Source organism: Falco naumanni, chromosome 3 (assembly GCF_017639655.2).
Source record: "Falco naumanni isolate bFalNau1 chromosome 3, bFalNau1.pat, whole genome shotgun sequence".
NCBI classification, from domain to species: domain Eukaryota; kingdom Metazoa; phylum Chordata; class Aves; order Falconiformes; family Falconidae; genus Falco; species Falco naumanni.
In genome coordinates this window covers 102,394,509-102,410,993 of record NC_054056.1, presented here as the reverse complement: position 1 = coordinate 102,410,993, position 16,485 = coordinate 102,394,509, and the positions used below count along the sequence as shown (strand labels likewise).

Sequence of the window (16,485 nt, the reverse complement as noted above, 5' to 3'; positions counted from 1 at the left end):
AAAAAAATAAGCCTAAAAGCACCAGATTGTGACTAATGTGTTCAAAGATTCCTAACTAATGTTTACAGTTAGCAGGACTATACCCCAAAGTTATTTAGACGGTTTTAAAAATTCTCCCCAGAAGCTCTAAAACAGCTGCAGAAAAATCCATAAGGAAGACAAAAAGGTAGTTCTGTGGTTTGGGTGGTTGATAAATATTTAGTATCCAATATTTAGTGATGTAGCTGCAGTCAGTGAGTTACACACCTGAACACACTTTAACATCTGAGTCTTAGCATCTCTGTGCCTCAGTTGGCTCGTGTAACACCAGAGTTCAGAGGAACATTGTGAGGTGTCTCTAAATCTCCTAGCAATTAGCACCTACCTAAAGATACTAATAAAATTCTTCTCCATTCAAGTAACCTACACAAATGGCATGGTATTAAGGGAAAAAAAAAAAGCCTCAATATTTTGTTAATGCAAAAGTGAGGTTGACAGTTTGAAAGAGAAGACAGTTTGAAAGAAGAAATGAGAATTGCTTCCTTTTAATAAAGAATCCCACTTATTTTTGTTTTATTGGGAGGCTGAGAACCATAGCCTCCTTATTTACTGATTTAATTTTTCTTCAAATTATTTTGTTTATTGTAATAACAGGACTAGTGGTAACACTTTCAGAATAACAGCTCAACAACGGCATGATTACTTTTGTGCATGTAAGATTAATAGTCTCCTCCCTTCACCAACTACTTTGAAATTAAGGGCCCAACTGAACTACAATAGGAATATTCTGGAATAATCTTTGCCCTTCTGATCAAAAATTTGAATTTTTTTTCAAAAATTTGAAATTGAATTTGAATCGAATTTTAATCCATACTTGGGCCACCTGCTTCTTAAATAGCCAGCACATCCAGAGTTCATGGAACTTCATCTCCTTTGGGAAGCATTGGAAAAATCTGTGCCTTAAGAAGATAGAGGAGAGAAGTTTCATTTGAAATCACAAGGAGGAGGTTTGACAGGATCCAGCCTGTTATTTCACCTGAAAGATTTATTCCCTTGACTTTAACAAGAGCTAACCAGAAGCCTGAACTGACTGGATCTGGCCACCAGGCAGCAGGTCATCAAACCAGGCACAGGCTGCTCAGCCAGAGTTGTACGTCAGGGGCAGGTATAATGAACTGCTCATTTAGGTGTCAGCGCATCACTGCCAGCACCTCTGAGCTGAGTAAGAACTAAGTCAACATTAGCTGAATCCAAGGATGAGGCCAAAAGTATGTGTCACAGGGGACAAGGTGTCGACTACAGAACTCTTGCAAAGACTTTAGATTTTTTCATATTTTGGTTTACAAGCATCTGCATGCGAGGCAACATTTTGTCCCACACGAACCACATCCAATACAGACAGAGCTCCAAGGGACCGTCTTTAAATGTCTCTTGTTCACCAGGCTTCTTCCCCCCAGAAAATAATGCAAACCCAAAGCGTGTCTTTTTGTACCATTCGCTAGATGGTTACCCAGAACTGGTTACCCAGGCTCTGCAAGCACCAAATAAAAAATCCTTAGGATTGTGTTAACTGTTCTTTGATGAGTCTATAATTAGTTGACCAGCTCACTGAAGACGCAGATAGAGAGGTCATTGAAAAAGAGATGCTAATTGTTAGATTTTTACAGAGACACAAAAGAAATTTGGAAAAATATCAAGTGGAAAAACACTCAGCTTGACATTTCACACCCTTCTGCATGTGCCCAGAATAGCACTGCAAAGGATTTGGACTTGTGAACAAACAGACACGACAAATTGACAGTTTAACAAACCCAGAAACAGCAATCTATAGACTTACACTGCTAACTGAAGTAAATCACTGTAACTCCATGGCTGTCAACAAAGCTGTACCAATTTACATCAGCCAAAAACCTGGCTTTTCACTGGCCAGAACTGGAAACTGCCTCTCTCTGTTCCATTTTCTCCTTGTTACAAAAAAAAACGTGCTGCTATTCACGTCAAAACATATTATTTGTTAAAACTGGTGTTATCCTGTATTAAGAGAATGTATGTAGCCAAACACTGAAATTCAAAACCTTCCCAAAAGAAAATTTTAACCTTGTTTTATCTAAATAACTGCACCGGAGGATAAATTTGACTTAACCACTGATGAGTTAAAATGAAAGTGATTCAAAGAATGCAGTCTCAAAATTATCTGAATGATTTCCTGAAATTAAAACCATAAATCTGCACTTCTTTCACTGTGAAATCTGGTTGAAAAATCTCAGCTGAAATCAGTATCATAAGATGACTTACAGCTCCTAAATCTGACCATACCAGAAACAACAATCCTGTGTGTCTGACCGAAGCCTACTGAGAATGGCAAACATCATAAAAATAGGCTGCCTGCACAACTTGATTTTTTTTTTTTCTTTTAAAGCTGTGAAAGGTCTGTGCTGGATTTATTTAAGTTTTGCAGGGAGGGTTTTGTTGAACAGGAAACATGTTTATCTCATTTGATCTATCTGGTCAGTCCTGTGGAGTATGAAAACTGATACCATCCTTGGACCTACAAACTATTCAACAATTTTCAGAGAAGACTGTAGGAAATCCAGTAGGTTTCATCTCTAGTTATAAACTTGAACCCAAAGCGTGCTCACAGAAAGGATTACCAACATTTGCAATGATGTGCAGGGAATCTGAAGTGATTTGTGATTTTCAGTGCAAATGAAAGAAGACAATCAGAGACTGATTTTAAATCTTCTAATCACGCATATATAGCTGCTGAAGATGTCCACAATAGGTGAAGGAGGTAATGCCACATGAGAGGAGAATGCAGCCTAGGAGGAGCTTTGTGGTCACACAGAAAGGAGACCAGGAAAGGGAGCTCCTCAGGCAGGGTACAGTCCTCATGTTCCCGTGTCCCAGGGAGAGCAGAAGGCATTTACCCAAAACAGTTGTCTGAATGCAGGGAACCTGCCACATGCATCCACATCCTCTGCGCATGCAACAACCTGCTGCTCCTTCTAGAGCCCTTTGCTCATTTTACCCGTTGAGGGTACAAATCTGCATGGACTGATGTCAAATAACATGTCCACAATTTTGGCCAGCAGAAACTCCACTGGCTTCTGAATGTAACGGTACTCCAGCCCTAATGCAGTGGGTGGAAAAAAGCAGAGAGTAGTATTATAATGTCTATCTTAAACTAGCTAAGCCTAGTGAAGATCAGCAGCATCTACAAAATTCGCCACAGATTTTCAAAATGTGTTGGATTCAGACAGATTTCCTTTGGCATAGTTGCATTTCTCTTGAAATTAGGCCTCCAGGCATTTTGCTAGACCAGTTGAAGATACTGGTAAGTGACTTCACATCTGTGCATGAATCCTTTACTCCAGTTGTTGCCATTTAATAACTATTTTGATTGCACTGAATTTTTTTTTCTCAACACTATCAGCAAATATCTGCTACAACAGATACGTTACACAGACACATGTCACTGCAGAACTCTTTCTGTAGTAGTCTTTCAGTATTAGATTTTGAGTTTAAAATACATCCAGCGAAACTGCAAAGGGGTTGCTAATAAGCATGCACAAACAAGGGATCTAACAAAATCCAAGTGCTCTGCACACTAGATTTGCTACAATAAACAAAGTGAAGGCCAGGTATGAGTTCTTATCTCCCATGAATATAAAATATTTCCAATGATTCAAGGAGAATTTTGACTAGATTTGACTGTCACAGACTGGTTTTGAAATGCCATGTATTTTTATTCTATACTATACTTAGCACTGGGGGATGGTTTTAAAAGTTTCTGAACCCTTTAGATACGTTGCCTAGGAGCAACCACCTCATGAGGACATGGTTATATTTAGATATAGGTTCTGCTTTTGGCGTTAACTCTGTTTCCAAGATGGGATCAATGTATACTGTTACGAACATTTTTTTGCTAGTATCATGTTGGACAAACTGCACACTAGACATTGGTTTGGGGACAGTTCTCCATGCAGAGAAATGGGGATGGAAGCAGACACTGGTAAAGCAAAGTTCTTCCCACCATGGCTCCTTTCATGCAGAGGACTGTTATCAGCCTCAACAACAAAAAAATTATTTTTCTCACAGAAAAACAGAAATATAGAAAAAGAAATAGAAAAAAGGGTTTGCTAATGTAGACGCACTGATTGACTTTTTCATAGTACGGACCAGCCTTACAGGCGCAGAGTCTAAAGGCGCAAATGCTGTGTGCTTAGTAAGGCACAGAAGATTTTGGAGGTGGGTGATTCAATTCATCTGTCCCAGTGCATCCAGTGAGGGATTTTTTCAGCGGTATATTTTCTTGTTTCTTATACAATTATTATTTTTTTTTTACTTTAGTCACAGTCACTGAGTCTCAGGGAATTTTATGTGATGGGTGTAACAAAAGGAGTGGCATTTACAATTATTGGTTTATGTATCACTTTAATTGCTCTTTCACCAAATTGACCTTCAGAGACTCCTGATCTCGAAAATAATATTTATCATCAGCTTTTAAACTTGGGATTTTCCCGAGTGCTTTATTCTAAGAGGAAAATAAATTTACTCCAGCCAGAAAACACAGCATCTCTCCCGGCTGCTGCATACTTCTGCTCTACCAAGCAGGACAGGGGGTGCTTTGTGCTTTTCGGTAAGTAACGCATCACAACTTCTGCATTAGTTTGTAGCATATGTCAACATGCATTTTATTCTCTCTGCTTGAAAGTACCGCTCACAATCTCTACATCATGAATAAAAATGTCATTAATTATAGACTGGGAAGTATGGTTAAGCTGCTTAGTTATCTGACAGAAGTAATCCAGTGGGATATTCAATATCTCAGCATAATCATCTGTTTCAAATCTTAATTAGATGCTCCTGGCTGGGTTGGTGTTTTTTTCTGAATCTACTTTCAATATAACTGTTCTGATGCAGAAGCTCTGTAGACCGGAACATTGAAGATTAATTTCACCTGTTGTTTAAAATCGTACCACCTGGTGAAGCTGTAGATTTGGAGTCTCAACAGATATGTAGCCATTTGTTCAGTGCACTTTGAGGTACTAACGCTTTAGGTCTTGTTATTACCGTTTTACATGACAAATCATCCTTTACTAATTATTTTTACTGAAAGAGTACAAGGGCTTAAATTTACATTGGGTTCTCATATAGGATGTATTTACAAACCAGAACATCAGAAAATGCTATTTCATTTTAAAGAAAATGCTACAGAAGAAGATGGTAGAAAGGAAAAAGATAAATGGGAGAGAAGAGTTACCAGCTAAAGTCACAGGATTACCCAGATCCATTCCCACATGACTTGAAAGCCTCTAACTATTCAAAAACAGGCTAATAAGTATAATTTGCCTCCTGTGGTACTATTACCAATACATTGTGGATGGATACAGAATGAAACATACTTTTCATACAGTCTTTGTCCTCTCATGAATACCTTCACCTCGTTGTCCAGTGGAAATGTCCCATCATCTTTTCGGAAGCGGTAGAACAGTTTGACATCCTTAAATTCCTTATGCTCATCACAGACTGAAACGTAAGATAAAATAAATTAAAAAAAACTTCATATAGATGTGAAGGAGTTGAGGATCTATTTAGCAGGTATCACTGCTGAACTTCAAGGTAAGCCCATATGGAGCCTAATCCCCCGTATTTCTGAGCATACAACTTTATTCAGTTTTAATAGCTGATGAAAGGCTGGAGAAAACTTTCAGGTAGGTAACCAGATTTCTAGGCAAGGGGGGTAGATGTTCATCAGTTTTGTGAGTATTACTGCAAACGTAAAGAGCAAGAAAGCATCCATCTGCTACATACCTAGAAAATCTTTTGATGAAAACAGTCCGTTAGCTTGTTTGTTTAAAAGGCCGCCAGTGTAGAACACTTGGTTATTTAAGGACTGGCTTAAAGTCACTTGTATCAGTTGAGCTACGCTGTAGGAAACCTGAGGCTTGCTGCAGAAGCAGTTAAAATCAAAGCCTTCTGCCCTGTTAGAATTGTCTACGTCGTTCTGCCATGCCAGCTAGCAAATGGTAGGTACAACAGGAGCACAGTGAGAAATGCTAAATAAGACAGCACCTGACGGTGGACTCTTGTAAACACAGAACAGAGCTCCAGCAAGGGCATAAATGAATGGGAAAGATATCCCGACCAAGCTGCTCCTAGCAGACTTAGCCCACACACAGGGGCTCACCACCTACACCGCAGGAGCAGGAGCTGGTGCCCCTTTCGATTGACACTGGAGTTGAAAGGATGCTCTGAGCATCCTTTGCTCTGATTTGAATCTGATTGAACCTCTCTGCATTTACCCTAGCTCACTTTGCAAACCATTTTATTAAATTTGAGTGCAATACTTGAACATTTTCAAGAAACACCTGCTCTGTATGTAATATATACACATACATATATAAAATTTGTATTGAAGTTACAGTGTGCAATTGGATCCTGAGGTAGAAAACATTTGAAAGCTGTTAAAGCTTTAAACAAGCATTCAGCAATAAAACATCTATCGCTCAATTAAATTAAGTCACTCAGGCATCCACGCAACTCTTCACTGACATTTTCTCAATAGAGGATTAAGTAGTCAGACTTGAATACCCTATAATTACTTTATACTTTAACTATCTACCGTGAGTCCCAGTTTCCATAACAACCCAGAATTTTAATTTAATAGCCAAGCAGAAGCTGTAGAAGTGGCACTCATTCAATATGTGCATTTCTTACTTTAATTAAGGTGTTGCTAATGTATTGCAGATAGCAGCAGTATTGCTGCACATACAGTGACCCCTGCATAAAGTCAATATTCATCTCTTCACAGTCATTCGGTTTTCTCTTAAAAAAGAAACAAATGGTACATTTTGCCTTTTTGAAATGGGTAATACTACACACTTCAAATCAAGGCCTTGGATCTTCTTTCTTTGTGTGCTTCCTAGCCTTTTTATGCACCAAAAGGCAACTAAATGTTACCACTGAATTCAAAGTCTCTTTTCATTGGCATAAATTGTTATTCTAGAAGCTGAAAGGAACAGATCTCAGACAACAAGTTTAGGAGAAAATTAATCAGGGCACAGTTGGACCACTAACTTTCTTGCAGCTGTACCAGCACTAATGTTTGTGCAGCTGGTATGAGGGACAGGGCCAGAGAACTAATCCACATGAGAAAAATGATCTTTTTTTGCCGGCTGATTTTTCAGATGGGTTTTTTAGCTGGAAAACTTGTGTTCTGAGGAGCAAGGAGGTGAGGGCAGCAGGGAGAAAGGGGTCAGGACCCAGCTGGGGTTGCTCTGGAGGCAGGGAAGCAGCAGTACAGTCTCCAGTAACATCCCCATCCCCCCCACCACCAATACGGGGAAGGTCCCTCAACACCTCTTCAGCCTCTCTGTGTCCCTCAGCACACAGGGGACCTTGTGGAGCAACACAGTTCAAGGGAGATGCTCCCTTTCCGGCAGGGAAAGAATCCTACCTGTCCTATACTTGAAGAGCAGGAGTGGGATTTCCCTTTATTTCAGAGCAGTCAGTAAAATTTAGCTTAGAACTTTTTAGCAGCTGATATTGCACTTACCATGGTGGATAATGCTGTGATCCAGTAATTTCTGCACCAGTTTAATTGCTGTCTCTCGGTCAGAGGCTTCTTTATGGTCGATCAGCCAGTCGATCAACTCTTTGGCAACGAAGCAGTTGGGGTATGTCTTGAGGTGATGTCGCCGATCTTTAATGACCTTTTCTTCATGCAGCCGGAGCCTGGGGGTCAAATCACCTTGTGAATCTCATTTGCAAAGAGCCTCTGTAACTAGCAAGGCTGGGACAAGAGTGGTGCAGAGGCGTCCAAGCCCTGCTCACAGGGTGGGCTTTGCAGGTGTTGGATGGAAGGGGAAGAGACTTGGCTACGCGCCCACCACTGGTGCCTGACCACCAGGCAATCCACAGCAACCACTTATTACAACTTTAAATCCCGTATTTGGAAAAACTTGTTTTCTGCCCAGTGGAAAAGATCTAAAAATGAAGAACAGCAAAGCATGCTAAGCCCGTTAAAATACTTCCTGTAGGTCAATTAAACTGTCAATAATTTGGAATTAATTTTCCCACATTACCACTAATACATTCCATGTTTCTCTTTTATTTAAAAAAAAAAAATCTCATTCCTTTTTTTTTGCTGCAGTTCATTCCTTGGTTGGGTAATTGTGTTTTGCCTCCAGCTGCACCAGAAGCATAGCATTTATGATTTAAAATTTGGGTGCAAAGCTGTTCCAACACAACGTTATCTAGCATAAAAAGTTGCCTCCTACTCCAAGTAAAGGAAAACTGATTTCTCACTTGGGGAACTGTTGGTAAACACTACCTAGCCCCATAATCCCCCCCATCACCTTGAAAGCAAGTTGGCTGGCTGGTTTTGAGACACTTGGGTCAGAATGCAAGATCCTGATTGGAATATTACCTTGTTGGTAAAGGTTCTGGGGTTCCGCATCTTTCTTCTTAGTTATTTTTTCCCAATAAACAAAAGGAGTAACATTATCAGTAAATTAATGGACAGAGATCTTTTTGAAGTTTTTAAAAGATTTTTGCTTTCTTGTTTTCATTTTAATTAATAATTTCAATAATTCTGTTTCTTGAAGTGCTATGTTTATACAACAGTTTTTAAGAAAGCATAGAAGCCACAACACCTGGGTTCCTATCATAAACAGAAATATTGCCATTCATTTCCAAGTGGCCAGGATCCTACCTTGTAAACACTCTCACTGACTTCAGAGAAGTTCTGAATAATGCTATAATACTTTCAGGGGTTACCTCTGTTTTCCAGAGGGGAAGACAGCACAGAAGGGCATTCACATGAGCCTCAAGAAGCACAGACCAGGACTCCAACCAGTTTTCCTCTGAATGTGACTCCAGTATGAAAAAAATTGTTTCTCATTAGAATAAAAGAAAGGTAAAATATTTGGCTGAAATCAGTGAAGAACATATTATTAGGGCATTAGACAAGGCTTTACATAGGCTTCTACCTAAAAACAGTAGCAAAACAGCGGTTTTGGTTTGCAGCACTTAGCCTTGAACTACACTGGAATGACGAATCTGTGATGTGAATTCAAAATCAGCTTTGCAAACATCATAAAAAAAATGAAGAGACTTTTATATGAAAAATACTGATAAATCAGATTAGTATTCTGGAAAGAAGTGCTGGTAAATATCTCATGCATTGTGAAATTCTCTGAGCTAAAATATCTTTGCTTAAAGCATGTTTTCCAGATGTGCTCTAACAGCTGTTGCCATACTTAGAAAGAAAAGCCTGCATAGTTTTAATTATAGAACATGCAATTATCAGTACGTCTGATGGAGCTTTACTTTTAAAATATATTCCAGGTTCTGTTCGTGTTCATCCAGTCTTAGGTCGCACAATAATCTGCAAGTACAAAACTAGGGAAACAGTGTATAACACATATGCAGATGGTTCAACCCAGCTTTTCAGTCATCAGTGTAAGTTTAAAGGGATGGAGTTCAACTGATACAGGAGGGAAACCCCCTTCTATGAAATTCTTTGTCCAAACATCACATAGGAATGTGCCGGGAGTGGTCTGGCATTTTGCAAACAAGCCAGTAGCCAAGAGCCCCAGAAATGTCTTAAATTCTGGCCAAAGGCTTTCCTGCAGTTGGTGGGCTTACAAATATTTCAAGTTCTTTGTCATGTCAAAAGACACGGATTCCCACTACAACCTTCCTCACTCAGAGCTTCTACAAGGTCTCTCTCTATACCTTCTTGCCTATATTCATAAAAATCACAGAAATTTCATTATCTTAAATATCTCCACCCCCTTGCTAAAGTGGATCCAAATTTGCTAAAAGGTTACAAAGTCATTAAATCAATCAGAGCGTGACCACATAAGCCTCAAGAAACCTGAAAAACCAAATTTACCCACAATTTTCAAATGGAAGTGAGAACTTTTTCTGCAGCCTATAGCAACTGTCTCCATACTGAATTATGTCCAGGCTAATTTGTTTGGAATAAAGATGAGAAAGGGAATTCAGATTTTCTCCCTGGTGATGTATGCTGTTCTGTTAGGGCTCCCTCACCTCTACAAACCTGCTAAAAATCAAACTGTATGGAGGAGAAGTAGCTCAATAAATTGAAATCGTACCTCGTGTAAACTACAAACAGAAAAGCCTCAGGTAACGTTCCTGAGCCTATCTTGCAGTATGCAAATGGAAAGTTTAGGGAGGAATTCTAAAAATGTGTCTGTTCAGAAATATTTATCAGGAGCCAAATCAAATGGGATAAAAAGAAAAAAAAATGTAGCGGTGAATGCAATTATACACTGGAACCAACACTCAAGCAAAGTGGTAAATTCTTTATCCCTTGGCATTAGGAAACTGGCTTCTCACCAAAAGATCTTGATGTTTTCTCTATAAGTAATGTTAATCTCTTTTCATCAGCAAGTCTGCATAATGACTGGAAAAGACCTAACTTGACACCAGTCATGTTTCTCTCACTAGAAGTTTTTCCCAAGAGCTGCTTAGGGGAATTAACTCACTGACAAACCCTGACCACCATAAGGGGAGATGGGAGAGAAGAGACAGGGTGAACAAACAAGGGGTCATGGGGGGACACCTTCATTCAGCCAGCCTCTCAAAACTTGTCCCTCTTCCTACAACTTAGTAGCTTAACACCAGAAAACAATCTTGTGCAACACCAGTACATCATCCATACGTAATTCCATATATTATTCAAGCTTACCTGCTAGATTTTGCACTTAGGGCCACAGTCTCCCCTATCTGCAGAAAACAACGTGAGAACTCAAGCATCTGAGCAACTGCCTGTGAACTGTAACAGGCATATGCAACCCTTCAGTGTTTACAAATTGATGTCTATGGCTCTTATTCATGCTTAGAACAAATAAAGACAGTTCGTATTTGCAAGCATACGTGCCAGAACAGTTTTCCTGGGGGCTTGTCTAAACAGGAGTTGTTCCTAATTAACAACACATAGGGAGTCTTGCTCCAAACAGAAGTGCCTTCCTCCTACGTAGCATGGAATGGGCTAACCTGGAACATACTGCTCCTGCTTTGCAGTAGATATCTTTGGAGTTAATCAGGAACAATGTAATTTGTTGAGAGGCCATCAGGCATTTTCTTCGCCAACTGTCAGAAGAGTCATGATAATGGAAACACTGAAACCTTTGCCTAGAAATGAAGAATCGGTCACTAACTTAGGAAGAAATCGCGCTCACAGCTACATGAAACTTGCATTTTGTTTTCCACCAGGGAACTTACGCATTTTGAAGTTTCTTGCATCTTTTTCTAAGCCAATGGGTAAGGATTTTGCAAAGGTAGTGCCTGCACAAGAGTCTAGCTTTCCTTTTAAACCCCAGAAAAGGCCAGCCTGCTGGCTGAAGACAGTAATGATGTCACTAACTGGACCATGGTCCAAATATCTCACCCAGCTATTTCCCTCTATCAAGTCTAGTAGTTTGTGCTTGGCTAAATGTAGATCTTGCAGAGCACCATCCAGTCCTGATTTCTATGCATGAAAAGACAAAAAGTCTCTTGCTCTCCTTGGTAATTTTCTGAATAATTCATCTACCATTTCCTTGTACATCCTATACAGTCCCTATGCTCATCCTAGCAAGGCTCAGTAAAAATGTGCAGGGAACAGGTTGGCTCCTGACACTCGATAGACAACACCGTGTAAAGCCTTTCATACTGTGCTCCACGCATTCATCTCCTTTAAAGCTTCCTGAAGCAATCATACACACACATACATATGCATATATCACAGAATCACAGAACAGTTTGGGTTAGGAGGGACCTTTAAAGGTCATCTAGTCCAACCCCTCTGCAATGAACAGACATCAACCAGATCACGTTGCTTAGTGCTCCATCCAACCTGAACTTGAATGTTTCTGGGGATGGGGCATCTACCACCTCTCCAGGCAACCAGTTTCAGTGTCTCACCACCCTCAGCATAAAAGATTTCTTCCTAATATCTAATCTAAACCTACCCTCTTTTGGTTTAAAACCATCACTCCTTGTCCTATCACTACAGACCCTACTAAAAAGCCACTCCCCATCTTTCTTATAAGCCCCCTTTAAACACTGAAAGGCTGCAGCAAGGTGTCCCCAGAGCCTTCTCTTCTCCAGGCTGAAAAACCCCAACTTTCCCAGCTCGTCTTCACAGGAGAGGTGCTCCAGCCCTCTGATCATCTTCATGGCCCTCCTCTGGACCCGCTCCAACAGGTCCGTGTCTTTTCTGCGCTGACGGCTCCAGAGCTGGACACAGTACTCCAGGTGGAGTCTCACCAGAATGGAGCAGAGGGGGAGAGTCACTTCCCTCGACCTTCTGGCCACTCTTCTATTGATGCAGACCAGGATACAGTTGGCTTTCTGAGCTGCAAGCTCAAATTTCCGGCTCATGTCCAGCTTTTAACCCACCAATAACCCTCAAGTCCTTCTCCGCAGGGCCACTGTCAATCTCTTCGTTGCCCAGCCTGTATTGATATCAGGGGTTGCCCTAACCCAGGCGCAGGACTTTGCACATGGCCTAGTTGAACCTCATCAGCCCCACTCCTTGAGCTTGTCCACGTCCCTCTGGATGGCATCCCATCCCTCAGGCATATCAACTGCACCACTAAGCTTGGTGTCATCTGCAAAGTTGCTGAGGGTGCATTCAATCCCACTATCTATGTTATTGACGAAGATATTAAACAGTACTGGTCCCAGTATGGACTCATGAGGTACACCACTGGTCACCAATCTCCATCTGGACATTGAGTCATTGACCAATATCCTCTGGATGTGACCATGCAACTAAATCCTCATCCACTGAACAGCCCATCCATCAAATCTGTATCTTTCCCACTTAGAGAGAAGATTGTTGTGGGGGACTGTGTCAAAAGCTTTACAGAAGTCCAGGTAGATGACATCCGTAGCTCTTCCCTTGTCCACTGCTGTAGTCACTTCATCATAGAAGGCCACTAGGTTGGTCAGGCAAAATTTACCTTTGGTGAAGCCAAGCCATACATATATAGAGAGATGTATATAGAAATGTCTGCATACATATTTGTCTATATATATATGATATATACAAATAAAACATATGTACAAATGATATATAATATTTTTATGTTATATTTGTATGTATTATGTATCATGTTATATATTATATACCATATATACTATATATACCATCTATATCACAGAATGCAGCATCATAGAATGACTGCTTTTTTAGCGGAAGAACAAAACAGCAGTGAAGAGACCATTTAAAATGGAGCTTCTTAGCAGAAATTACTAATTACAGAACAATATACACTGATGTTGCAATTAGTCATGGCACAAAGCATGTCCTGCCTGAGTGCTGAACTGCCACTGATAAGTTCCAGCACGCTCACAGCTTACTGCTGCGTTACACCTCGCTGTAGCGTATACCCTTGGTTTCAGTGATCATCCCAGCCTGAGCACTGCCAGTCAGCATGCATTGAGCTACTACAGTTTTATCACTTTAAGGTTAACTCTGAATAAAACCAGATTAGATCACTTGAAAATTAACAGTGATATGCAGAGGGGAAAATCATCGCAGGTGGTTTCTGCCATCTTCAAATTGATTCACAGATTTCATATATTTGGAACTTCTGTCAGAGGGTTTACTTATTTCTAAGCAAAGCAAGCCACCATGTCCTTTGTGACAATACTAAACAAACAGAAAAAATATCTTGCCAAAGATGAGAACAATTCATGGTGGCTGAAAAGCATGGGTTTTATATAACTTATCTCAAGGGACATCACAGGTGCTCCACTAGCAGGCAGAACTGCCCCTTTCAGTTGAAAACGGAACAGTTTTATACCCTCCCAGAGTATAAAAGATTGGCTGTTTCCTGAATGTAAGCTTAGGTCCTGCCTACAGCATGGTAGGCAGGCATCTTACTAAAAAGTGGCATTTTCCAAAGCGTCTCAGTGACTTAAGACGCATAATTCCCACTGAAAGTTAAAACTCACAGGTCAGCTGCAGACCCAATTCATTGCAAAATAAGGGAGCATATGGCAGCGTCTGTGTAGATATACACACCCAGGAAAACAGAGAACTACATGAAATGTCCTTTACACTAAATTTTTGCCTTTGCACTGTCAGCCAAAAGAATAAAATAGGTCAGTGATGATATAAACTTTGTACACAGACGTGATCGTGAAGGTACTCTGCAAATGCAATGTGTATTGCTGGGACAAGCATTTCCAGCTGGGCTTGCCAAGTCTCAGCTGAAGTGTCAGCGATTCACTGCTGCCTGTTCCTCTTTCTATTTATGCTCCAGCTCTGCAATCACTTAGTTCTGTTAGTTGATATTCACAGGAGCTAAAATACCCTTTAAAACATGGGGTCATACTGGAAATAGGATGAAGACATTTCTGTGTTGGTAGCTGTGGCAGAGAAGGAAACATACCATCTGAAACAGGGTTAGAAAGAGCGTCTTTAAAGCAGCTCCTGATATCAGTTCTCATCACTGTTTATCTCCACTTTTTTGCCCACAGCCATGTAGTCCACATGACGAGATGTGAGATGCGAGAGCACAAAGCCGGAGAGATCTCAGATAAACCATCTCTTGGTGCACTGCAAAGAAAAACCTAAAGCTTCCAAAGAAGTGATGGCTCACCAGTGCCCCTGTGGCTTTAGATAAAACACTGGGGCTGCCTATTTTATAAAGTCCTTTTGTATAAATTCAGAAGGTAATAAGGTCACTGCGCCTGCAGCCGAGCATGCACAGGGACATCCCCCATCCTCGTAACACCTTACTAACACTGGCAGGGGTCAAAGCAAGCTCTGGGGAACAGACACAGGCATGGCTCAGGGTCTAGCATGAAATCAAAATGACATCTCTTGGAGACACTCTTTCAGCCCACAAATTCAAGCCAGAAATTCAGACCCACAGCCTCCCTTGTGAGTACTCCAGACTGCAGAGGAAATTAGATCTGTGTGTTTGTATTGATCTGTCACAGAACTAGAGAGCACTTGCAAAACCAAAGTTTGGATTTTTAAACCTCAAAGGTGTATCCTGTATCTGGTCTTCATTTAAAACAACACAACATAAAGTCGTTGATCTGGTAAAACAATGAATATAAATAGGATCTTTAGATAACTTTTATATCGTGTTTTGGAATGTTTATGTTATGGCATTTTTCTAGGGTTTGACTTTTTTTTTTTTTTTTTTCTAGGGCAAGAGAAAGGAATGTGTTCAGTGGACTGCTGTCCCTCCTCCACTTTTCTCTTTGGGCTGTCATACACCCATGTGTGATGGTAGTTAAATGGTATCACCACATCAGAACAATATTTGTTCACTTCTCTCTTGCAAGAAGCAGCAACACTCAGTATCTTGCAAGGTTACAGATCTGACGACACTTCCCTGCATGTCCTCAGGAAGCCGTGAAGTGGCTAACCTCCCCGGTTAGCCTGCCAAGCCATTTCACTCTCATGTCACTTTTAATCAAAACGTCTACAAACATGAGTAATACTTCCAACTGCCTGAGCACTTGAACCTTGAGAGCTTTTGCCTCGCTGGAAAGCATAAAACCGGGTTTTACAAAGACAAAAACAAAAATTCAGACAAGTTATTATGTCACTTGCCCCTAGTCATAAGGAAAGTGGAAGCCTGCCTGTCTCGCTCTGGCTGTTTGCTTTCTGGGCTGAAGCTGTCAGGACTCAGGAACTCGCAGTTCTCCTCCTCAATAAGGAAGTCAAATACAATTGTGCTTCTCACTCATGTATGGATGAGCTGGGATGCACAATTGGGACAAATGCATGCAGGTCAAGGTCTATGTGATACTACTATGCAGATCCTCGAAAGAACCAATGTACTTTTCACTGAAGAAGAAGCCATTTTCGCTTATGTCCATCAGCTAGCTCTCATTCACGTTATTTTTCTGTATCTCCACTGCAAAGATATACTTAAGCTTACTAAATCAGTAAGTATTGTAGGGACTAATTTTATTGGGGATGTCTTCCCAAACCTAAACTGAAGACTTCTACCATAAACCACCAAAATTTCAATGTGCAGACCAGAAACCATAGGACAACTGTTGTTACAGACATCCCTTGACTGGATTAACATAGTAGCCAAAAGCCCACCGACCCTCGTGGACTTACGCTGAAAATCACTCTCAATAAAGTATTTTGTGGATAGAAAACTGAGGAAGAAGCAGCATAGGTCTCACGGGTGAACGGTGTAAATCAATGAAATTGGTGTCAGGGAATGCAGACCTGTTATCTCAGTAGCACAGCTGGGAGAGGTGAATGTTCCTTTGAAATGCTAAATGGGCCGAACAGGACAAATACAGGTCAAGCAGCCCCAGCTCTACTGTTGCAGCTATTCCTGCTAGCACGGCCATTCAGGTACCTGGAGATACAGACCAGGAACTGGGGAATAGGTTGCTGGACTACAGGTTCGTGACACTGGAGTCAAGAAGAGGGGCTGCAGCATGGGGCTGTGGGTGCCAGAAAGCCCTGCTGTGTGACAACCTCTTTCTTGGATGCAGGTT

General features: G+C 40.8%; 1 protein-coding gene across 2 annotated transcripts in view; it reads right to left on the bottom strand.

Annotated features, from left to right (window-relative positions):
* The window catches only part of DEPTOR (DEP domain containing MTOR interacting protein), a 76,246-nt gene that overhangs the window by 39,823 nt on the left and 19,938 nt on the right, over positions 1-16,485 (bottom strand). For both annotated transcript variants that reach the window (XM_040585571.1, XM_040585570.1), the window contains 2 exons: positions 7,538-7,716; positions 5,385-5,508 (listed from right to left, as the gene is read on the bottom strand). In XM_040585571.1, coding sequence (XP_040441505.1) covers positions 5,385-5,508; positions 7,538-7,716 — 303 coding nt within the window. The remainder of the gene's footprint in view (positions 1-5,384; positions 5,509-7,537; positions 7,717-16,485) is intronic.